General features: G+C 40.4%; 1 protein-coding gene across 1 annotated transcript; it reads left to right on the top strand.

Annotated features, from left to right (window-relative positions):
• The first annotated feature begins 28 nt into the window (after positions 1–28).
• Positions 29–16,527, top strand: mrrf (mitochondrial ribosome recycling factor). The gene is made up of 7 exons (XM_054612796.1): positions 29–115; positions 3,062–3,235; positions 3,388–3,540; positions 8,114–8,232; positions 12,818–12,909; positions 14,598–14,757; positions 15,140–16,527. The coding sequence occupies exons 2-7, from the start codon at positions 3,064–3,066 to the stop codon at positions 15,215–15,217; spliced, it is 774 nt and encodes a 257-aa protein (XP_054468771.1). The 5' UTR covers positions 29–115; positions 3,062–3,063; the 3' UTR covers positions 15,218–16,527.
• The last annotated feature ends 8,733 nt before the right edge of the window (positions 16,528–25,260 follow it).

Consider the following 25,260-nt stretch of genomic DNA (forward strand, 5'->3'; position numbering starts at 1 on the left):
GTGCGAAGTTTCGAACACACAATCGGACGTTCCAAAGTGTCGGCGCTTGATGATGACGACATAGATGTCAAATGTGGCTTTTCTCAGCTACCATGCCTCTGTAAAACGCTGTAAAGTAAGTAAGGGTATTGTTTGGGGTCATTTTCCGTAGAAGTTTTGTTTTTTGATGGTATTGTTATGTTACGCAACTGCGTGGTTGCGTTTTATATTTAGTATGTGTCCGTGGTGTGTGCATTAGAAGTGCTGCATGCACCCCCACCCCCATCACATCGACCTTCACACCGCTTCACTAAGGCTGCATAAAGGGCTTGTACCAGTCAGTTATGTACGCAGGCTAGTATGGGTCATTATATAGTATCTGGCATGACACCACGTGTTTCCTGCTTTACTCGAGTACCAATTACAAAAATAAAAACACTGAAACAACCTGGTGATGCCACTGCAATGCACTGGTGGTAAAAAGCCTGCTGAAGTGGATACCATTATTTGTCCACATTATATGGCACATATACATTAACATGACTTAACTATCAATTAAACAAAAAACATTAAGAGGTTAAGTGATATTTAAAATAATAGTTAGTTGCAGCCCCAGTCTGAAGAGTTTGCTTGAGGTTACCCGATACTCTGGTGTATTCTTGTTTTGAGCAAACTGTAAAGTATGCAGAGGAGAGAGCATGCGGGCTCACCAGCTGTCTCCTGCCACTGTAAGAAGCAGAGGTGTGTCTGCAGCTGCTGTTGTGTGTGTGTGTGTGTGTGTGTGTGTGTGTGTGTGTGTGTGTGTGTGTGTGTGTGTGTGTGTGTGTGTGTGTGTGTGTGTGTGTGTGTGTGTGTGTGTGTGTGTGTGTGTGTGTGTGTGAAATCTACAGGATATGAGGCTACAGTGTCCCACTGAACACCTGCGCTTCACTTCTTCTGCTTGACTTCCACTCTAAAGAGATCCGTCACCGTCCCACATGTGAGCCTATCTGCTCTGCCACTGTGCGCCATATCACATCAGCTTGTCAGGAAAGCTGATGTGCCAGCCACGGGTGCCTGGTATGGTTTTGTAATAAAGGTGGTGGTGCACAATCTAGCCTTAATATTGCAATTTCAAACTGTTTTTGATTTTGGTTCATTTTTGATGTCAGTGTTGGATTAACACTTGGGACTTGTGGCATGGCCAAAGCATCCACTGAGAAAAAACTGAGATCAGTATTGTGTCTGGGATTGAAGTGCTTTAAGTGGCTCGAGGAGACGTTTAAAATCTACAATTAAACGAAAAAGAGGCTGATTCTGACATATTTGTAAACACATTTCAAAATATGTCTGTCACGGGCAAAAAATGAGTACATAATTTGTTTATTATATTCCTGGCAGTGTGGATACATCTTTGAAGCAGCATTTAGAGAACCACTTAGAGAGATTAAATTCTCATCCTACAGTTAGTAGAATATGAAATGAAATAAATATGAAAAATAACTGCACCGAGAGGTCTAATTTGCTTTTTTGTGCAAACGATATTTATATCCAGTAAAGAAAAATATTATATCTGATTGTATTTGATCTTCAGTTGTCAGTCACTTGACTTTTTTACATTTGTTTGCAACTGAAAATAGTTCTTATTTTTTTTATCATTTTGCAGAAAAATATCTCTGTAATATGATGCATTTGGGAAAGTTATGCGCACGTAACCAAATTGTCTCTAATGCAGCAGTTTGCTTCTCCTCAAAGCTTCCAGCTATAAATAAACACCAGACAATAGAGGATGCCAGTCAGGCTGCAGTGCGCTGCGAGCTCTTCACAGCCACTGACTGTGAAAGACCAGCTTTAGTGTGTGTTTGTGTCTGTGGGCTTGGATACCTCAAGAGTTTGTCTGTGCTTGTGTACTCCGAGGTTCAGTGACACAGTTCACAGTCGAGAGCCGGTTTGCGATGTTTGGAGGTGGGTGTTCCATAGAAAAGGAGTGGTTGGTCTCATAGTGTGAGATTTTTGAATGGGAGGTTCCCCCTCAGGAATGCCCAAACAACTCTGCTTAGGCCGAGAGCAGACTTGTGTGTGTGTGTGTGTGTGAGGAAGAGAGCGAGCGTGTTTGTGACTAAAGTGTAATTGCATGTAATGTAACCTGTACAGCCGAGTGCAGAAAGTTCTTTAACAGCAGCGATTTTTACTTGTCATAGCAAGAAAAGCACAGGTGAAAAAAATTACGTTAACGATGGCTCAATTCCAACAAGCCTTCAAGTAAGTCAGAGCAGTGAACCAGCAAGCACAAAAGGCCATTTTCACATGTGATTGCAGGGTTAACACAGGGGTAATTAGTCACACTAAATATGGCCCTGTTCCATTTAGGTGGCCAGGGCTCGGGTATTGGGCATATTGGCTTAATGGAATGACTGTGACACGGAATAATGGAATGGGAAAATAATTTATTTGATCCATAACACCTGAAAACGGCTGCTGTGACAAGTTCCTATACCAGAGCCGTCAATATTAATGTTATTATTTACATCTGTGTTATTCCATCGATGACATGGCAAATGTCTACTGTGAATAAGATCTATTGGCAGATTTATTTAAAAGGTTTGTTCACATCTTTAAGGTTTATAAACAGGTAAACAGACCAATGATGATTAGCTGTAAGTCAATCTCTTAAGTAACTGTAATGTAATTTGAATATACTTGTAATTTACATGTTAAAATAACAGGTAAAACGTCTTACACTCTACTTTGCAAAGAGATATGGCTGAAATTGCAAAAAAAACAAATCAAATAGCATTCCAAGGTTTGACTCTATTGTTTGCGCTTTTAATTCATTTTTTGGTCAAAAATGATCATCATATGCTTGTGAAGAGTATGGAGCTGCATTGTCATTTCTAGATGTAGGCCTACCTCCTACTGGCTGATATAAGCTATTACCTCATTTTGATCAATATACCAGTGCTGCCTTCAACTGATCTGTGTGCGATTTATGAGTGAATTGTAATCAAAATGTGTTATTTCAAACTCATTGGCATTGTGTTTGTATACTTCTTCTTTATTTTATTTACTCCTTTCTTTATTTCCCCCCTTCTTTCTGTTTCAGTCATGGCTGTGAATCACCTGAGGCTGCTGCGGCCTCTGCTGTGTCCGTCCCTGTTGCGACAGGTCAGGTCTCCCCTCGTGGCCGGCTCCAGGGCCAGTCAACCACTACTATACCCCAACACCACCTTCTACCCCGCTGCATGCAAGAGGCTCTACGCCACGAAGAAGTCAAAAGGTCAGTGAGGAGATTGCGGAGCCTGGAGTTCACATGCGTGGAGCCTCCATTGGCATGGACGTGGGTTACGTGATTAGATATCATCTATCTTCAATATGAGTCTTCACTCTTCCCTCAGTGATTTGCCTCTTTCCCTCTCTTCGTCTTCCAAGCCAAGGCAAAGGGCCAGTCAGCTAAGGTGAATATTAATTCGGCTCTGGTGGAAGACATCATCAGTCTGGATGAAGTGAAGGGGGACATGATCGCTGTTCTCACTGCACTCAAAGAGGACTTCACACGCAACCTCAGCATCCGAAGCTCGCCAGGTATTTAGTTTATCTATCAGTCTTTTATTGGACTCCCTCTCTTTTTATCTGTCTGTGTCGCTTAGTTTCCTTAAACTTTACAGAAAAGAAAAAAGTGCAGTGTTGTAACAAATATAAGCGAAATATTCTTTCAGTTGATCAGCTTGCTTTTTCCTTTTATTGTTAACAGAAGAAGAAAATATTCTAGAACAATAGAACAAATGCAGTTAATTGAATATCATACCACATACAGATAGGTTCAACTAATATTTGTATATATTGTCCAACAGCAGATTTAATCTGCAAAGGTATATGTGATCTAACGGATGTCTGCAGTCCAACCAGAATGATACAATTTTTAACCAGCTTTTCCAAAGAATGTTTTTCAGTAGCATCTCTACAAACATGGCTTCTCTTCTTCTCTGCACAAGCTGTTTGTTACGTCCTCTGTCCTAGCCCTAGGTTAACAGTATATAATTAACAGAATTATATACTGGATGGATGGACTGCCATAACCTCCATGACATCACGGACATCCATGCGATACCTCTAAGCAGGCAGTGGTGACATATGGGGCTACTTATTTTTTTGATTTCTACTTTGAATTTGATACACACACATGGGTTGTGCATTGACTATTTTCTTGTGCAGTTTTATTTTTCAACTGCTTTTTTTTTATTTTTATATTTCTTTATTTATTTTTTACTTACATCTACCTGACAAAGCGCCTAAGGGCTGAGGGCGAGCCCTAGTGTGACCTTACCTTGACTCCAGTTTGACCTCTGTTTCCCCAACTACATCCAGGTCATAACCCCTTTTGCCTCTGGGTTCTAACAAAAGGGAGCTGGGCTTGGGGGGGAGTCGGAGGTGGGGTGTATAATGGAAGCTCCCGAGGGAGGAGGCAGCCTCAAGAATGAGACTTCAGATTTAAAGTGTCTGAGCTTTTCCTCCTCAGATGAAAGTGTTTTTCTCTGACATTTGATCTGCAGCATGTGCAGTCTTTTTCAAGTTCACACAACATGAAGGAGGGTTAAACAACAGAGGCACAAACACAACCTTGATTTTTTTGGTTAACATCTCGATGTCTTGTCTTGTAGATATCCTCAAACTGTTTCATTGTCTTTTATTCATTCATCTGTCTATTCTTCATCCTCCCATCAGCTTTTTTTCTCTCTCCACTTATTATTCAGAAATTTCTTGATATGAGTCATTTTCAATCTTCAGCCCCTTCCTTTGTATCCCTCCATTACTTACTTTTCTATTCTGTTTTTCCAACAGCTTTACTTTTTGGCCCCTGCTCAAAGGATATTTTCAATCTGAGTCTCATACTTTTGAATGCAAATTAGTTCTTAACCTACAGGGAAACATTTCTTCACATGGCAAGAGTTCCCTCCTCCACTCCCTCCATCTCTTCAGTCCTCCTCCTGTTTTTCTCGTCTCCCTCTCTCCATCCCGTCATCCTTGCGCCATCTCTCTATCCACTCACTGCTGTCCTCCGCTCCATCCGTCCTCCACCCTTCTGTCCAGCTGCACAGTAATCCAGGGAGGCAGCAGGATTTAGAGCTGACAGGAGAGATGAGATGGTGGAATGGAATGACGTCAGTCACCGTGTGTGTGTGTGTGTGTGTGTGTGTGTGTGTGTGTGTGTGTGTGTGTGTGTGTGTGTGTGTGTGTGTGTGTGTGTGTGTGTGTGTGTGTGTGTGTGTGTGTGTGTGTGTGTGTGTGTGTGTGTGTGTGTGTGTGTGTCCATGAACCGCTCATCTGGCTCTCATTAAGCTTATGAGTACATGTGTGTGTGGATGTGACTGTATATGCCGGTGTGTGTAGCCAGGAATCCATACTGTATGTGTGCATGTGTTTTGTTTGCGTGTTGCAAACGTGTAGCAAAAAGTCATAGATAGATGCAGAGAGAAGGGATCAATGCTGTGACCACCATATTGTGGTTAGTCACAGATGGGTAAAGATGCCCTGAAAACAAGCTCTGTTTCCATGGAAATTTTGTCAACACAGGCTGGACTGAGACATTGAACGGCACTGGGACAAAAATACCTAGAACTACTTTAAGCTCATGTCTTCAACTTGGATGACCCATTGATACTTGAAGCTATTCAAGTATCAATGGGTCATCCAAGTTGAAGATACGAGCTTTAGTACTTAAAGGAATAACTTTTTGCATTTTGCTAAATACATTTATTCACTTTCTATCAGACTCATATCGTTTTGATGACTCTAAAGCTACAGCCGGTTAGCTTAACCTAGCATAAAGTGTGAAAGAAGGGGGAAACCAAATCCACCTTCAGCTCTTCTAAAGATGACTAATTAACCTGCTCTCTCTCGTTTGTTTAGTCTGTTAGAGAACGAGAATTTGCGAAAACAATGTACTTGCAGAGCCAGTCTCCACTGGTTGCCTGGCAACTTCAAGGCAGCAGTAAGACTCCATAGAGTCACTGCTCCTTGGCAAACGTAAAGTGGCAAATAGTTGTTTTTTTTACATTTAGAGTTCACCACAGCATGTTACATCTGCTATAATCAATATTTTTCTACTAACAACGGATTCAATTACCTGTATGTGAAAGGGGTAACTCGTCCTGACAAACCCACAGATAACTAGAAGGGCACTCAGAGCACAGACCTCCGTCTCCTTAATGTTAATGAAAGTTAAATATATTTGTGTATCTGCGCTGTGATTCGTATCTGCTCAAAAATGGTTTCTACCTTGGCCCATACTCAATGCTTCCTCCAAGTTTCATGAAATACGGGCCGGTAAGTTTTCTCTTATCCTGCTGACAAACATAAACCAAACCGAGGAGGTAAATGTCATCTGACGCTGCCGTTCCTCTCCAGTTTCAACATATTTCAGCTCATCACAGCCCACAATTTTACTGTTTTCATTCACTCTCACTCCACACTCTTCTATTTGTAACATTGTTTTAATTAACTACATCCCTAGTATATGAAGTTTCCAAATAATCTAGCCTGTTTTTAGATGAAAGGCAAATGTTAAGAGTACATATAAAATCATATTTTACATTTATTTATATTTATATCGTATGTATTATATTATCAGTATTAGTAATACTTTGAGAAAGAACAATTCTGCAAATTCTTTCTCAGCCATCTTCCTCTGACCTTCCTCTCCTTTCTCATGCCCCGTACCCCTCCTCAACCTCCACCTTTTGTAGTCAAAGAAATGATTGTCTGTCTGCCTGTCTGCCCTCCTAAAAGTATTAGCAGATGTGGAGGTGCTCATTGTTGAGGCACAGGTAACAAAGACGGACAGGCAGAAGGTCACAGGCATGGACATGAACGATCCATATATATTATATATATATATATATATATATAAAGAGAGGCACTGTGTGACAGACAGGCAGGTTCAGAGCTGCACACAAATTAATGTTTGAAGTAAAAAAGGGAGACAGAATAATTGGCAGGCAGGTAGAAGGTTAGTCGCTGATCCAGTTGGGCTGTGGCCTTTAAACAAAAGGTATCCATTTCATCACAACCTTTTATTTCTAATTTATATTTGTGCCTTATTTCTGACTGGTATCTCAATGTGTTTTTCGCACTTTAAATCCTATGATTAATTCATTTTTAAACATACAATATTGGCTCACCTCCCCTTCAACCCCCTTTTCCACGCACACCACCAGCACAGCCTGAATGGGTAAGCAGGGAGCGAGTGATGTAAGGCAGAGGTGGAGAAGGAGGAAACAACTGCGTCTGAGGTTAGCCAGATGGAGGAGAGGGAGAGGGGCGGATGGATGGAGGAGAGGGAGTAAAGGGAGAGAGGGAGAGAGGGAGGAATGGACCGAACAGAAGTCGGCTCATGTTGGCAAACTTATCTTCGTTCCTCAGTGTTGACAGCGAGGAGAGACAGTAGATCATGGAAACTCTTAACACTGTTACAGTGGTTTAATTCTTTTTCTACTTATGCAGTTTGTGGCTTCTGCTGCACATCCATCCATCCATCGGTCTGTTTGTAAATCTGTCTGACTAGATCTAAAATAAAACATAGAGTAAATCAGTCAGTCTGCATGGAAACTGTGCCATCAAACCAGAAAAGCTTCCTTATTCACCACAGCCTCACTGATACTCGATTTTTCGGGGCCGATACCTAATTTCAATACAAGAGAATAAAACAAATCTGATTACAATATATGGGTTAATATTCTTTTCTATTGTATAAACACATGACATAAACCAGCATTTTGTGAGAAAGACATGCCTTAGAGTACAGAGAGGTATTTTGCAGACAAACGATAAACTTTATTATCAAAATTGATAGTAACGGTAGATATGATATGAGATACATTATTTAAATACCTATAAATAGAGCTAAATAGCAATAGTCGTAGTTAATTTTAGAATAAAAAAGAAGTCAAATTTAAATTAAATACAGCCTTTTGAATTGGTAATGCTGAATATACTGATATTCTTTATGTGGGCAGATAATATTGGCCTGCATATGTGTAGATGCACAAAATCAGTGTGACCGTATCGTACATGGCAACGGTACAATAATGCCTTGGATTGTCGAAATACTTAAATTAATTATGTAAATAGACAATATCATTTCTCTGCATTTGTTCAGGAGCTCTGGATCACATTGTGGTGACGACTCAAGATGGAAAGTTCCCTCTCAACCAGCTGGGACAGGTCTCCATGAAGTCACCTCAGCTCATTATGATCAACATGAGCAGCTTCCCAGAGGTAAGACGATCACACACACACAAACACAAGGACACACATGTACAAAGTCTTCCCTGCCTGTATCTGTGTGTCTCACGCAGACAAGTTTACAGTAACTAAAAGCTTTATGAAAATAATCCGAAGCACATACAGATAGATGGTCCTCAACGAAGTAAAAGTGAGTCAGACCAGAACTCTAAGCCCACGTCTCTGTATAAATGAAACCTGACCTTCCTCTTTCTCTCCAACTGGGTCTCAGATGCTAATTGATTGATCACTTGGAGAGCCCTTTGTTCTGGGGTGAAAGATAGCAACATGAAACCCAAACTCTGTGTGTGCGTGCACTGAGATGTGGTTATGTCTGCGTATGAGTTGTCACAGAGTAGGAAATTACCTCATTTTACCCCCAGGTTAGGAAGGAATGGATTATTTTTCTTCTTTTTTTTTTTCTCCCTTTTCTTTCCCTCTTTTCCTTCTTAGATGATACAACACTGTGCTAATCAGAGCCCCAGAAAATAAATATTGTCCACAGGGGGAACACACATTTTTTTAATGGCCCGACTTTCTGGTGGTCTTGAAAATCAACATTATCCATATTATCTTATTGATACACAGACACTCATCACTGGGGTTTTAGTTAACTTAGGTCGTATTAGCCATTGAGCTGAAATACAGCTATTGGGGGTTTGTTAAAATACAAAAAAATGTAAAAATAACATCTACTCCCCTTCTCAAGTGATGCAACTGAAAGCAATTTTTTTTTTTTACATGCACATTTATACATATGTATCCTGTAGTGAAACACATGTTAAGATGCTCATTTAACTTAAAATTCTTGTGTTAAAAAAATAAAACAAAAACAAGAGACTAGTATGCAAAATGAATGACGTACCATGCAGTTGAAGTTGAAGTGATGAATTCCATCCAATAAGCCTGTAAATTCTGATCAATAGGAATTATGAATGATATCAGTTACAAGTGATGCTTGCATGTACAGGTACAAGTACAGCCACTCAGAGACCTGCCAATAGTACAGTGAAAAAAAAAAAAAGTGATTACATGACAATGCAAACATACTGAGGTTAACTAGGTGCATTGCTTGTACCATGTTCACGATCTTATGGATCTAATGATAGCCTGCAATCATTGTATCTGGTATTACAATTTATCCTGAGGAGAGTGTGAGTGTGTGTACCAGATGTAATGGATCTATTTTTTTTTTTTAAACATTTCACCCAAAACCACATATGTTAACCTCATTGTGGTGCTAGAGGAAACTTCAGGCCTGAGATATAGATTGATGAGATATTTCAGTCCGAACCAAAGTGGACAATCCAAGTGATTTTTAAAGAAGTCTAAATCAGCCATTGTGACATGATTTGGTGGCCTTTATAAGCCTGTTTTTTTTAAGGCATAAATGACGTTGAAAGGCAGTTTGTTGTTTTGCACAACCACCCGTCTGGGACGACAGACCATCTTCCATCACCTTTTATTTACCTACCGGTCACCTATTGAACCTGAAAATGGTTGCTTCACATCTTTGTTCTCTTTTGTACTGATATCACAAAACAACATGCAAATCTTAGTATGTATCAGTATCTTAAATCTGTAAATTCCGGCTGAATGGTCTTCCAGTGAGTGTATTTCCAACCACAGACCACACACACACACCGGCAGACACATTCATGAACATGCACACTCCCCTGTCGTGCCCAACGTTACCCATGTCCCACACAGAGGTGAGTCCTCAGTACCCAGAGCTAATAGGCTTATAATGATGCCTATCCATTACCATGCACTCCAGAGGCCCTACCATTGTTTTCCATTCATTCATTAAGAGCAGCCTGGGAAGGCAAAGTGGAACTAACAACAACTACCACCATGCTTGGATCAGGAGGCAATTTGGTGTGCATGTGTTAGGATGAGTGTGTATGTGCACGTTCAAGCATCCCACCACTTTTGTTCATAAAGTGTTTTCTTCAGGTTTTCCTATTCAAACATGAGCACACACGCGGACTCTCGCACACATTCCTCTCCGCCCGCCTCTTTGCTTTGAACCGAGCCATCAAGCGTTTGATGTTAAACTTCAGTGTAATTTCTCTTCCTCTCTAACATATTAACCAGAACCGGCTTCGGCCTTTTTTCAGAGAAATTCCCCTCGGTTTTCCGTAACCACCGGAGTGGTCGTCGGGAGAGCGGAAACGGTGATGAATTTGATGCTGAGAACAATCAAACATAGGTATGGGCTGAATCTATCACCCCACACTCAAAGAGAGCAACCAGAGGCCTGCGCTCCGTATGATCTTGACAAAGGAAACGAACAGAAACCTCATGAATTAATTTAATGCACACAAATAAATTCCTTTAATCTCACTGCCATTTCTTTTCCCCCAGCGGAAAAAGGCCAGAAGGAGCTGTCAAGGAAACAGAGTAGAGTAGAAAGGGGTTAAAAAAAGACGAGGAAAATGATATGCTCTTTTTCCTCGCATTACACATTTGCACACTTTGTAAAGCTCAGCTGAGGGAATTGTCATGCGGTTGCAGAATTGGTTTGAGGAGTGTGACTTTGTTTTCAGTAATTCCAAGGATTTGGCTTCCTCCCCCTTGTCTGTATGCACTGTTCAACTGTAGCACTCTGGTTCTAATGTTGTATTTGCTGGACTAAAGGATTGTGTTGTATATGGTGGATCAAGTTTTTATGTTTCACATATGTGAATGCTATTTTAATATTTACCATTGAGCCACATGCAAGCTTCTTTTTCTGCCTGTTGGCCTGCATGCCTGCCAAACAAATATAAATACACTTTGAAATAAACTATATTAATGAACTGATATTATCAAAGTATTGTGTGGCTGTAGACCAACACTTCTCAGAATCTCTTAAAAGCATCTTTGTCTGATCCTGTATTGTGTTGAGGTATAATTTCGCTCCTTTCCAGCCAGAGTCCACATTGACACTGGATCACTTATTTCCATCACAAAACACACAATGCTTTTTTTTTTTTTTTTTTTTTCCCTCAGACTATCTTCATCCTTTGAAAAGAAAACAGATGGTGTTTGGGAAATATTAGTTGCAATTCTTCTTTCAGCTTTTTCAATAAACCATTTTTGAAATCAGTCAGAAAGGGAATTTTTTGCAGATGTTTTCATCCCAAATAATAGTGTTGTCCCAAATAAACATCTGTCCTCTCTATCTATTCATTTCTGGGATGTAGTTGCCTGGTGTAGATCAGAAACATTCATTTTCACTTTTGCTCTTAATGTCTACATATGTCTCTAATTTCTCAAGAAAAGGGCTAATTTGCATTTACACCAAGATTTTTCTTCAGTTATGATACATACATGCATGATGATATCAGATTTTCTAATCTAATCTAATCTCCAGTTTCACAGATAATCTCTGCAAAACTAACTCTGAATACAAACTGCATTTGCAGACAGTGACTTATGGCATTAAATTGTCCCAGTAAGTCATGCTAGTAAGCTAGCATGCACAATACCAGAACTAGAATACCTGTAACTGAAGCACCTAAATGGAATTCAGCCATCTTTTATTTGATTATTTACACCTGCGCTTTTTCTGCTGTGATATTTAGAATGTCCTCTGTGAAAAAGGCCTGCTAAGGCAATAACATAACTGACTTATGTCCACTAACAACGCTACTGCTTGCATTGCTGAATGTGTTGTTCATCCAACTTTAGCAATTGGCTTTTTTTTTTTACATTACAGTCGACTAACTTCATCAATTTAGAAATGTATTTCTGCAACATAGTCTTAATTGCTTTTCAATGGATGGAAATAAACAAATTGGAAGGAAAATTGTTATGGAAAAATTGCCCTCAACCATGTTAAAGTGTCACAATCATGGTGGCTGCCTAAAGACCATAACATATCAATGTCTTTCAATGTGTGTAGCCTGAACGTCTCTATCCACCAAATGTGTTGACTTCTGCCTTCCATCATATTGGTTAAACCCAGTAGAGTCCTCTTTTTCAAAACCACATAAGGTAATGAGCTGGCCACATGCAAAATCTGACCACAATACAAGAAAAGTGTTTACATGTACTGCTTAGTTAAAGTGAACATACATGGACATGTGCTCACCTCAAGATAATTACCAATTCCCATCTATATAAACAAGCAATAACCTGCTGTTAAATTTGAAAAATAAAGGTTTTGAGAAGGAATACATACAAACTCAAAAGCACATGTGTGTGTTTGTGTGTATCCATGTATCATACACAAGCACAAGCAGACTCTCCTGTGAGATCACCATGGGTCAACGCCCTGCCCTGCAACCTCTCAGTCCTGTCCCACAGGGCCGAGCGCTGACAGTGGCCCAAGGCACTTCCACACTGCAAGGGCTTCCCCTGACACACACACACACACACACACACACACACACACACACACACACACACACACACACACACACACACACACATTCACACACTTAAAAAACACACCACAACACCTTAATTATTGCCAGCTGGAGCCGGGCCACTACCTGCAGTTGTAGCACTGCTTTTCGATTCACACCAGTGCTCAAAGCTAGCCCCTTTTAATATATCTGTGTGTGTTTCTGTGTGTGTGATTTTGCCCCAGGCTACAGAGGCTGCCACCCGCGCCCTTAGAGAGAGTACCATGAACCTTAACCCAGAGGTGGACGGGACGATCATCAAGGTGCCCGTTCCTAAGTGAGTCTCCCAAACACACACACACACACACAGCCCCAAGGGCAGGCACAGAAACACTTTCCTGCTTTTTAATGGTTTCTTTCCATTTTTTTTATTTTTCTTCTGTTATTTCTCTGTTTTCCCACCCCAAACTTTTATTATACGCTGACACATATCTTGAGTAAAAACCCTTAAACAATTAGGTGATCTGAATAAATTACTCAAATGACAAGATGTTAATTAAAAAAAATAAATAATAACTTTTGGTATTTTACTGGTATATAACAAAATAAACCTTCCTAAAATTCAGGTTTTTATGCTCTGTTAATCTGTGACAAGCATTTGACATTTTTGCGTTTTTATAGACTAAATAAGTAACCAATAAATAATTGAAATAATATAATGAAATAATGTAAATGATCATAAACTTAAACCGAACAGTAAGTCTGATCCATGGATTTGAATGTCTCCCCATTAATAAATCTCTTTAACCGAGAGATTTATGGACTTTTTTTTGTAGAGCTATGGAGACCCCCAGTGTGTTGATGTGAGGGCCGGGTCACGCTCTCTCTCTCTCTATTCCAACTAGACCTCTCTCACTCAATCTCTCTTTTTCTCTGCCAAGTCAAACAACCTCACAAAAAACTATCCATCCCTCACTCACTAAACCACTCTGTGTGTATATACAGTATGTTTTTTTTACATATACACACATGTGCATGTAAGTATACATGTATAAATGCCGGCCTGTGTTTATGTGCACGTGTGTGCATGTATGTGTGTGCCCGCGTTGAGCAGCAGGTGTTAGTCTGGCAGAGGAGGGACACAAGAGTCAGACTGCTTTCCCCCTGCAATCAGTCTCGGCACGCTCCAAGCCTCCATTTGCATTTCCAAAGAGAAGGCGCTTCTTGATTGGCCCTGGAATCAGTAATTAGGCCGTATTGTTTGTGGTAAATAGACGCTGCACTTGGATTGTTTGCAAATAGTCCCCAAGGCAAAAACAACGAAAAAAAAGTAGCCAATTAAGGACAAAGAGGGAGAGTGAAATGGGAAGTAGGATTTTCTGAGTGATTAACAAATGCAAAGTGAATACAAAGTTGTTGGGATGACGGATGTTTCAGCTCGAGTCTGAGACCTCAGCAACTGATTGTTTTTAGATGGTTGCTTACGAGTCTGAACTAAAATTATTAGACTTCATATTTAAGAGCACTTAACATTCTCATTTGCACAAGTGCGGCCATTGTTTTTCTCATTATTCTGTCTGTGCACAGTTGTGTGTTTTGTGTTTTACAGAGAGTCTGGCTAACGCTTTCTTATGTGGAATTTTAAGCCTTGTTTATCTTTTTTCCTGTAGCAACCCCTCTTACAATTAGGAAGTACACTTTCTCCCAAAACATTGTAATATAGGTTTACTTTTTGTGCATACAAAATCTTACAACTATTCATGCAATTATCTTAGCAATTATTTAATCTCTAGGTGTATTACCCTGCTTTTATTATCCTTCATAATGTCTTCAAACTGCATACAGAGACATACAAAGTTTGTGTGTGTGTGTGTGTGTGTGTGTGTGTGTGTGTGTGTGTGTGTGTGTGTGTTGCTTGGGATAATCCATTTTCTTGTCTTCCAGGGAATCTTACCTGCTCTGTTATGCTTCTTCTCCGTTATAATGTCTTCTCTCTTTTCCCCTCATCTCCTCCGCTCCCTGCAGAGTAACACGCGAGCACAGAGAGAACCTCGCCAAGCTGGCCAAACAGTTCGGCAACAAGGCTAAAGATTCCCTGAGGAAAGTGCGATCCAATGCTGTCACACAGGTCAAAAAGACGAAGGACGGACACTCGGAGGACACCATAAGACTCGTGGAAAAACAGGTGAGAGACAGGGAGAAGAAAAAGGACAACGGTGCTGCTACATGTGAAGCTTTTTAATTGATCGATCAGACTTACATAGGGAAGTTCAATGTAAGGTTGAGATGAGTGGCTAGTTGAGAAGAGATGAGTCACAAAACTGCAAGAGTCAAGGAGGTAACTGATGATTAAGTTCTGAAACTATTGTAACCGCAGCCCAAACTGTTGAAGGGTACAGCCTTTTCTTAAGCAAATTATATATATATATATATATATATATATTATAACTATAGAAATCCATCGTAAGTCCACTCACATTCTGAAAACAGACACTAGAGGGAGGTAAATAGTGAGCCCATAAGGTATATTCAAAATATTAATTTTTTGTTGCTTTTTGCCTTCACAGATTCAGCAGATGGCGGACAACATTGCAGTGGACATTGACAAACAGCTTGCAGCCAAGACCAAAGAGCTGTTAGGCTGACTGTGACCATTAAAAGGTCTTATTTTTATGATATTTTGGTTATGGCCGAACGTACACACTTCACAAAATCAACATGTCAACCCTATCTTGTTTATAATAGACATGGATTCAATCGATAGTTCTTGCATCCCGTTCTCACAGTCCGAAAGCTTCACACAGACGAACGAGTCTCGGTTCTGTCGTACATGTTTTGTCAGAAACTGGGCTTCGGTTCCGGCCCACAGCTCTGGCAAAGATCTGCTCCTCGCTGCTGGGCGATATCTGTGTTTAACCGTCAGTACATAAACACAAATTGGCATGGAAACAACAACAACAACGACAGACTGCCAGTCATCTCCCTCCTCCCTTGTTACCCTTCCTGTCTTCAAACAAACACCGAGCGAGGGAAGAATGGACTTTTAATAGGATTTGTAGGCCTCCTCCTAATCAAACCCCTTGCCACAAGGGCTGTCTGTTTACGTAAAACAAGCGCACCCGTCTGAGTGTAAACTGACTGCGGGTTTGTCTTGGTGGCAAGAGCGAGGGAGAAAAGGGAGAGAGGGCTTGTTCCAGAGACGGAGGATATGATTAGCGTGTTGCCAAACATTTGTTTCACATTGATTCAAAGTCTGTTAAAGAATGCACTTGAGTGAAAAAGCCTTTAATTTTGGCCCAGGTTTAGGATTGATAATATGGCTGCTCTCTTGACAATAATGTTGGGAAAGTAACATCATTGATGGACTCCATTAAAGAAACACTGCTTTGTACCATGTGCGTCATCTTTCTCTCTCTCTCTTGTTTTCTTTTCTTTTTCTCCACTTTTGGTTTGAAGTCGCCCCCTCCTCCATTAGTCGGAGTGATAATTGACTTTTCCTGTGTACGGACCTCCAGGTCCTGGCTTGAGGCACCACAATTGTCCATTAGGGAAAGAGGCTTTTAATGTTGTGCACTTGGCCCCTCTTTGTCTTTCAACAACTGCACTTTTAAAGCAACGGTCAGGAATTGTAGTACGACTAGTTGTTCAAAGTGGATCAATAACAAGAAATGTATGAATGGGAAACCTGCAGAGCCAAAAAACACGGCTCTGCTTTCATCTATCCGCTGTTTACACCAGCTAGAGGCTTTACTGTACTCTTATGTGGTCGTGTCTTGCTCTTTATCATGTTTTCTTTTTCTGTTTCCTCTGCTACTGGTCCCAGGCAGCCCACATGGCAGACATGTTTAATTTTAAAAGTTTGCCCACACACTTGCTCTTATAGCCACCCATGTCATTCTATGATTACAGTGCTGCAACGACGCAAACTACTAATTAAATCTTATTCAAAATGCTGTCGGACCTCTTTTAAATTTACAAAATAAATTGAGGAATAGTGACAATGCAGATTCTTTGGTGTTTTTTTTGTTGTCTTTGGTGTTCGGTGGTAGCAGCGCTAAGTTGCACGCTACACATTGTTGCTTTAATACATTTGCCTTGGCCCTCTGTCTCCATGAACGGCTTTGCTTTAATGGCCTAAACAGACCAGAGTCGTTGGATAAACAAGAGTTTAGCGGAGGAGTGGCTGAGTCGGGACAGAGGAGGGGTGGGGTGGAAATGGCAGGTTTTTTGTGGTGATTCTGGGTCCATATGTCAGCAATTTGAGGGCATTGTGTACCTTGGCCTAAAACAGAGGCTTCATGATCGATGGAGGGGCGAAAATCTCCCAAGTCCCTGGCGCAGAACACAGGCAAGCACAAGGAAATTGCTTTCAGCTGATAGCTTCATTTTGGTTGACATTTATCAAGTGAATTACCCTGTTCCTTTCAAATGTTTACTACTACTAGCACCGCCTTTTGACTTACGTGTGTGTGTGTGTGTGTGTGTGTGTGTGTGTGTGTGTGTGTGTGTGTGTGTGTGTGTGTGTGTGTGTGTGTGTGTGTGTGTGTGTGTGTGTGTGTGTGTGTGTGTGTGTGTGTGTGTGTGTGTGTGTGTGTGTGTGTGTGTGTGTAAGAAATAGAGGTTTCACACAAAAATATACAAGTCTGAATTAGCTCAGTAAATGTTTGATTTGATAGTCTAGCCTTCTATATGTTGCTGGTGCATTTAAGGAAAGATAACCACTTACAACGTACAGCTTTTACTCACAACAAGCTCTTTATAAACCTGCATTTCTTTGACAAAAAGCACCCATGTAGGACAGAAAATCATATGTGTTGTTCAAAACTGCATGTCAGGATATCAAGGAACAATACAAACACATTTATATCCATTTATCCCAAGAAATAAGGCGATACTTTTAACATTTACCAGCGGTAAATCTTAAAAAATAATATAGCCATTGCACAAGTAGAGAAGAGTCAATTATCAATAATGTTATTTATACAGCAATATTTAAAGTTTGCTAAATAAGTACTGGTCATATACCAGACCAAGTGTGGCTTAGGCAACAAAACTCCAGAGTTTACTTAATTGGGCAAGAGTCTGTTTTAGTTCTTTATAAATTCAGGTTTTTATTTGTAAGAGGAAGAATTCTTGAATGATTTCTTCTTTCACAAGTTGCATAGTCTCACTTTAAATCATCAAATGGGAATTTTTGAAAGTATGCACGTTGCAGAGCACTTACTGAATTCAATTTCATCCCTTTGATTCCTCTTTCCAGTAAGCACAAATATCAGACACAGCCATGGAATAGTACAATTTCAACTCTTATTGGGAAAAAATAATGAAAATCCCTTGAGTGTTGCTCTCTATCTCAGTCCCTCCATCCTCTCTTACTTCATTCTTTCCCTCTTAACATTACTCCTCTTCTCAATTTCTCTACTTTTCATGCAAATATTTTTCTGTTGCATTATTTATGTCTTTTGAGAGAAGCTCGATACCATGGTCTAATACTAGTCCAGAAAAGACCTACGTTATATCGTATAGCAACTTTGTGTATGAAAGAAGAAAAAGGATGTATACATATGATTCTGCGTTCTGTCTTCCCGTTGTGCCGCCTGTGATTACACACTGAACGTCAAGCCGCAGTGCTCCTGCAGCAGCTCAACCGCTGAGGAGGCTGTCTCTCCTTCTCCCCCCTTTCTCCCTCTCTCCTTTTCTCCTTCTCTCCCTCTTCTCATCACCTCTGGAGTGTAAGAGTGAGTGAAGCCACCCTGAAGATCTCATCAAGCATCCAATCAGCACGTGAATACAAAATGCACTCTCCTCTTGCGATGTGATGATGTGGGGGGGAGACATCGAGAGAGCCTGTGTCTGGAGCGAAGATCTCGGCATATGCAAATTGAAGAAACATTTTTAATGGATTTGATGTTCGTAAGAGTATCTCTGACCCTCTCAGGGATGTAGTAACCGGCTCACAGGACAAGAATATGTGCAGATTAGCCTATAAATATTTATAGATGTAATTGGTTGAGCTGTGCGGCGTGAGGCCTGGCTGTGCCTGGTGTAATGCAGACCGCGTTTAGGCCCAATCCAGGTGGGTGCTCTTACTGCCTCTAACAGGGAAATGGCCGCCCATTTTAGGAGGAAGCTGGATATCCTAATAATCAGGTGAACTAATACCGGGCACTGAGAGTGTTTCCTTCCGGAGCTCTTGGCACGTCAGTCATTTACAGAATTGCTCCTGTCTGGTCTGGTCTGGTCTGGTCTGGTCTGCGAGCCATTTTAACTCAGTGGAAACGTGCGCTCTTTCCCCCGAACAGGCATTTAGAGAGGACCACTCGGGGCCCCTTTGGATAGCCTCTATACCCACGAGGAGGCTCCCCAAACATGGTAGGGAGCAACCAGACGCTCCAGCACGCGCACACACACACACACACACACACACACACACACACACACACACACACACACACACACACACACACACACACACACACACACACACACACACACACACACACACCTCCTTCTTCTTCTCGAATGTGAACAAAGCGTTCCTCAGTCTAAAGTGGTTAAACTGTCAATTCAAATCGTCTGGACATCGTGATTACCGGCATGGGAGGAATTATATATTTAGCTTTATGTCCGTCGCCATTTCCTCCCCCCGCCCTGATCTAAAGTGACTAGCCAGTAGTGCCCTCGATATTACTATCTCTGAGGAGTTTAAACCTTCCCCCAGGAGACAAGTGTAATCAAGGGCTGCCAGCAGGAGAGAGAGAGGGAGGGAGGAAGGAGGATGAGAGGTTTGGGCTGGGTGGTGTTGGAGTCCTGCAGTGATGGGATGGTGGATGGAATGACAATAGACCCAATTTACAAATATATATCTCTCTACATCTCGGATCTTAAATATTGAAGTTATCAGCCCTCTCTTATTTAAAGAAAAAATGATAGATCGGTAAGTAAAAATCTAGCATGATGTATTTAAATGTTTTTACATATTTTTGATATTTCAGTACATCTGGACAGTATTTTCTGAAAATAAAATCCTCACTTTTTGCTGTAAAAAAAAAAAATATTCATAAATATAGTTTTGGTGAAGTTGTTAAGGATGCAAGGAATAAAATCACCTGTAGCCATTGCAAATTACTTTTTTTTTTTTTTAATCTGCTTTTGCAGAGGGATTTGTTTTAATTGTTTCCAATATAAATCCAAGTGATTTGTATTAAAACAAGACAAAGAACCAAGACAAATGATTATTTTTGGTTAATTCTTACTGTGATATCTCCCCACTGGCAGTTTTTTTTTCACTTGCTTTAAGAAAATAACAACAACAACAAAGGCCTGGTCAGATGGAGATTTTTGTAGTGCAATAACCGCTTCAAATAATCCAGCTGGCATGTGCTGTAGAAGAGAAATATACACTGCACAAATAACGAGGGGTGGAGGCTGTTGAATGTAAGGAAAAGCATGCATATACACGTGCATAGACACACAGTTCTATTGTATTTGTTTATTGAATCATTGTTAATAGTCTTCTTAAATTATTTCCATAATACCCTTCTAAACAAGATTGTCCCTCAGTAAATCCACAACCCCCTCCAGGATCTCATCCATCCTGAGGAGACTCATTCATCCTCAATAACGTCACCGCTTGCTCATAAATAAAAGTGACCGTTAGGAAAGAAGATGAACGCCGCCAACGGATTGGACAGGAAGCCAGTTAATCTGCAATCCAATCCGGACCAAGTCTAGTGAAACCCGGCTCAGCTCGGCTGACCGAGGCCTTCGAAGGAAGGAAGTGAAGGACTCAGGAAGCAGTGTTCAGAGCTTTCACCATTCATATCCATCACAGTGCACAGTGATGGAAGTGTGTGTGTGTGTGTGTGTGTGTGTGTGTGTGTGTGTGTGTGTGTGTGTGTGTGTGTGTGTGTGTGTGTGTGTGTGTGTGTGTGTGTGTGTGTGTGTGTGTGTGTGTGTGTGTGTGTGTGTGTGTGTGTGTGTGTGTGTGTGTGTGTGTGTGTGTGTGTGTGTCCGTTTCACCAGTCATATCCATCACAGGGCTCTGTCTCCAGGCCCGGGCAAGAGAGCTGGAGAGTCATTAGAGGGGCTGGGCTGCAGGCTGCAGCGCTGCAGTTTAACTAAACATCTTTTCCATAAAATAAATGCTTCCAGGTTAGCGTGGGTCCCGGAGAACCCAGGTCGCCTCGCTTTTGCTGCCACTCATCTGATCCCAATTACCAGACCGACTTGTTCAGAGCCGGCGGAGACTACATGGATACAGACTGGAGTCTTGCGTTAAGACTCCAGTGACAACAACAAGTGTGGCATCCTTTTGGCTATCAACACATCGCCACCCCACCATGCCCCATCCTCCTCGCCACCGTACTCTGTAGTTAAGAAAAAAAGATCTGTAATTAGATTCAAGCCATAGCCGATATAGAGTAAACAAACAGTATGGTTTTTGTAGTTACATTTTTGCTTTTTTAGCACTTAAGTGGCTTAGTATTTTGGCTTTTGTGGCATTTTAGAGGGATATAAAGCTGTTCTGGTGATCAAAACTGTAATTTATCTGCAATGGTGATCAAACCACAAAGCTAAACTGAAATCTATGTAAGCCAATTTTGAGCATAGAAATAGGACATTGACCAATTTCTCTGCTTTTGCACATATATAAATAAAACATATGTACATGCACTTACAATTTACTATATCTGTACAGTACAGATATACTGTGTATTGTTGTAATCTAGGTAAGGCAAGTGTATATATTTGCATGGCACCTTTCATTTTGAAGGGCTTTACGTTTATTTATAGCATGCATGGTTTCACCCTCCATCCAGCACATTCATTACATTCACTCCAGTTGTGTTGAACGTCTGAAAGTAACCTGATCTTGGAAGAGAGAAAGAGTCGATCACGGTGATATATATGTAGTTGTGCGTGCATGTGTTTTTGTGTGGACACAGCCTGCATTTACATCCATACATTATTGAATAATTGTTTCCCGATGCTCTCTTCTTCCCCAGAATATTAATTACCAAATGATGAAACCGCCTCTTTGGTCTGGGAGGTTGACGCTGAAGGAGGAAATGGGGGCCGTGCATGTCGGGGACCGTCCTTTTTGATGGGGTTAACTCTCATTTTGTGTGTGTGGTGCTGTTGGGAGGTAGGAGTGGGTGATGGGGTATATAGCTATTTTGGGGAGTTCATTTTCAGGTGGAAGCCTTTTTCACGGATTGAATATACTTGAGTATGTCTTGGACAGCTAGAAGAAGCAGTTTTTTTTATGCACAGAATCTCTAATTGATACATTTTTCTCGGCCTGAAAGAGAATTATCTTTAATTCTCTTTCAAAAAAAATAATAAATACGTTAAAAAGCTTTACTCATATGTTCCTATTAATGTGCTGCTGCTACCGTATGTTGCCCAGACATTCAAGTTAGATATTATTATTCAGACAAGCACATACATAACAACTTAGCCTGACTGAGAGCTAAATATGTTGGGCATAAGAAATAATAAAATAGACATGTAATACGTTTATAATAAGATATCAAATCATAGACAGTGAAATGGAAGAAAAGATACGAAAGAGAGAAAGAGTTGCCTCTAAACAACCTTTGCTTTTATCAAATACTAGCTTTTTGTTTGTTTTGTGTCTAAATAATTGTGACATTTAAATTTAACGTAAGAAATCATAATTTACAGGATTCATAATCCGCTGAGATCAGACACCTTGTTCAGCTCTCACACTGGGGCTGCATGGAAAGGATGATGGCACCATCTAGTGAAACTATGATGCCGGCAGGGACAAAAACTACACCATTCTTTGTTTTAATGGAGGAAATCAGAATCAGAATCAGCGTACGCATACATGGAATTTGACTCCGGTTAATTATGCTCACTAATACACAGAAACAGACAAATAAACAAAAACAAATCAAGGAGGTCCAAGAAGAAAAAAGGATAAACATTAAATATTTTGTACACAGAGAAATAAAATGCAAAAGTGTATATATATGAACATAAAAACACAAAAAACAACGACAATGAAGTGTAGATAAAAGTGCAAAATATACTGCTTTAGACTAATATAACATGCTTAAAGCAATACTTTACCCCAAATGAATCTATTGAATAGCAAACACTCTAACAATATGGGTATAAGGTGGCTGTTTTTTTTGACAGAAAACAGCAGCTGTCATAAATTACATTTATTAGTGAAGCTAGATTCCAATAGTAACGTTTTTTTTATTTTGGATTAATAAGAACGTCATTTTCAGGAGATGCTTGTGAAACCTCTCTTGCATCATAAACCACTTCTCCTCTCTCCATCAGTATATTCCAAACTGTCTTCTTTTCCAAAATATCGCAACACATTTGGTATTTCCCATTCAGATTTCTTACTGTAATCCTCAATTCTACAGAATGTACAGTACCAAGAGATTTTGCCTAAATGAACTAAGTCATAGAATTAGTGATGGTGTTAAAATATCTGTGATTATAACGCAATATAATGACAATTGTTTTGTGTTTTTGGATGACAAGGTATTGATTTAAGCCTATATGATTTATACCCTAGTACAGTCCCTGACAAAAGTCTTGTCGCTTGGGTACAAGTTGACCTTAAGTGCCCCTCAAATATATTTGTAATCAATTTTTTTTTTTTTTTACAAGAAATGGCTAATTTCAATCCCAACAGCTTTTGAAATAATGTTTTGGTGCCAAACGAAACTGCTGAAAAGCATTCTAACGTTCACAGCTTGGTAAAGCCCACTGAGTCAGTTTTTGCAAAGACAAAAGTCTTGTCGCCTTGTCATATGATGCACCCAATCCTAGATTACAGCCTCACCTGTGATCAATAATTGATCAATCAATTAGTGGGTGTGTATAAAAAGAACCCCAGCACATCAACTGCAACTTGACTTCTGACAACATGCCTAAGATTCACCCTGAGACCAAAGCGTTGATTATCAAGAGGCTGAAGACCAGATCCACTGCTGAGGTGGCTGACACCTTCAATGTGTCTCAGCGTCAAGTACAAAGAATAAGAAAAAGATTTGAAGAGACTGGAGATGTTTTTGACAAGCCCAGGTCTGGCAGACCCCGCAAGACAACTGCTCGGGAGGACCGTTTGTTGGCTCGAAAATCCAAGGCCAGCCCCTTTTCCACTGCAGCAAAGCTCCACCAGGCCTGGTCACCTCAAGTCCCCGTGTCAACCAGGACAGTTTGTAGAATTCTGTCTCGAAATGGCCTCCATGGTCGAATCAGTGCCCAGAAACCAGCACTAAACAAAAGGCAATTAAAAAAACGTGTGGCATTTGCCAAGGCCCATAGCCTGCTAAAAGGATGGACGCTGGAAAAGTGGCAGAAGGTGGATTTCTCAGATGAATCTTCGGTTGAATTACATCACAGCCGCCGCAAATATTGCAGGAGACCTACTGGAGCCCGCATGGATCCGAGATTCACCCAGAAAACACTTAAGTTTGGTGGCGGAAAAATCATGGTCTGGGGTTACATCCAGTATGGGGGTGTGCGAGAGATTTGCAGGGTGGAAGGCAATATCAATAGCCTAAAATATCAAGAAGTATTAGCTACCTCTTACATTCCCAACCATACAAGGGGTCAAATTTTGCAGCAGGATGGTGCTCCATCGCATACTTCCATCTCTACATCAAAGTTCCTCAAGGCGAAGAAGATCAAGGTGCTCCAGGACTGGCCAGCCCAGTCACCAGACATGAACATCATTGAGCATGTCTGGGGTAGAATGAAAGAGGAAGCATGGAAGACAAAACCAAAGAATCTTGATGAACTCTGGGAGGCATGTAAGACTGCTTTCTTTGCTATTCCTGATGACTTCATCAATAAATTGTATGAATCATTGTCGAACCGCATGGATGCAGTCCTTCAAGCTCATGGAAGTCATACAAGATATTAAATATGGATCTCACAGCACCACTACTTAATTCACTGATGTTATGCAACATATTTTTGTATTTGAAGTAAATTATTTGTTCAATTTTCACATTACTCTCTGTAGGCGACAAAACTTTTGTCTTGCCAAAATCTGACCTTTCTGTGTTCATTAAATGATCAATCTTTCTTCAGTGAAGCAAATTTATTTTAGTATATTAAACATAATTTGGGAGGGTTTTAGCTTTCATATGAGCCATTTCTAAAACCAATGGATAAATTAAAAGTCAGGTTATAAGCTGTTGTTTCTACAAAATGGATAAGTGACAAGACTTTTGTCAGGGACTGTATGTTTCATAAACAGTCACTAAGAACCACAGTGAACTTCCACATTCTAAACATTACATTGGAATATAAAATAGACTATTTTAACCGATTACTCCTTTATGAGACAGTTGCTGTTAGATAAGATAAGATAATCCTTTATTAGTCCTGCAGCGGGGAAATTTGCAATGTTCCTCTTCATGTAAACAATTGACAAAGTCTGCTCAGAGTGTCTGTATATCCATAAGTTCACAGAAATAAACTGAAGGACATACGGTGTATTCATCACAGCTGTGATTGCAAAATAAAGGATATATTAGGATGTATGCAGAAAATCTCAGGATAAAGAAAACAATGCACAAGCCGTTTCTGCAGTGCTCAGGTATAACCAAAAAGCAACAGCTGATGGAGGCAAATTATCCACTTTTGAAAAACAAAGCACTAAAATATGATCATGTGTATATTTGTG

Source organism: Anoplopoma fimbria, chromosome 14 (assembly GCF_027596085.1).
Source record: "Anoplopoma fimbria isolate UVic2021 breed Golden Eagle Sablefish chromosome 14, Afim_UVic_2022, whole genome shotgun sequence".
NCBI lineage: Eukaryota > Metazoa > Chordata > Actinopteri > Perciformes > Anoplopomatidae > Anoplopoma > Anoplopoma fimbria.

What these genes read in the sequence shown, in the direction of transcription:
- mrrf (XM_054612796.1), top strand. Translation starts at nt 3,064, where the DNA reads ATGGCTGTGAATCACCTGAGGCTGCTGCGGCCTCTGCTGTGTCCGTCC. An exon ending in CAGCATCCGAAGCTCGCCAG is followed by an intron (nt 3,541 to 8,113) that starts GTATTTAGTTTA and finishes GCATTTGTTCAG; the next exon opens with GAGCTCTGGATCACATTGTG. An exon ending in TAAGACTCGTGGAAAAACAG is followed by an intron (nt 14,758 to 15,139) that starts GTGAGAGACAGG and finishes TTGCCTTCACAG; the next exon opens with ATTCAGCAGATGGCGGACAA.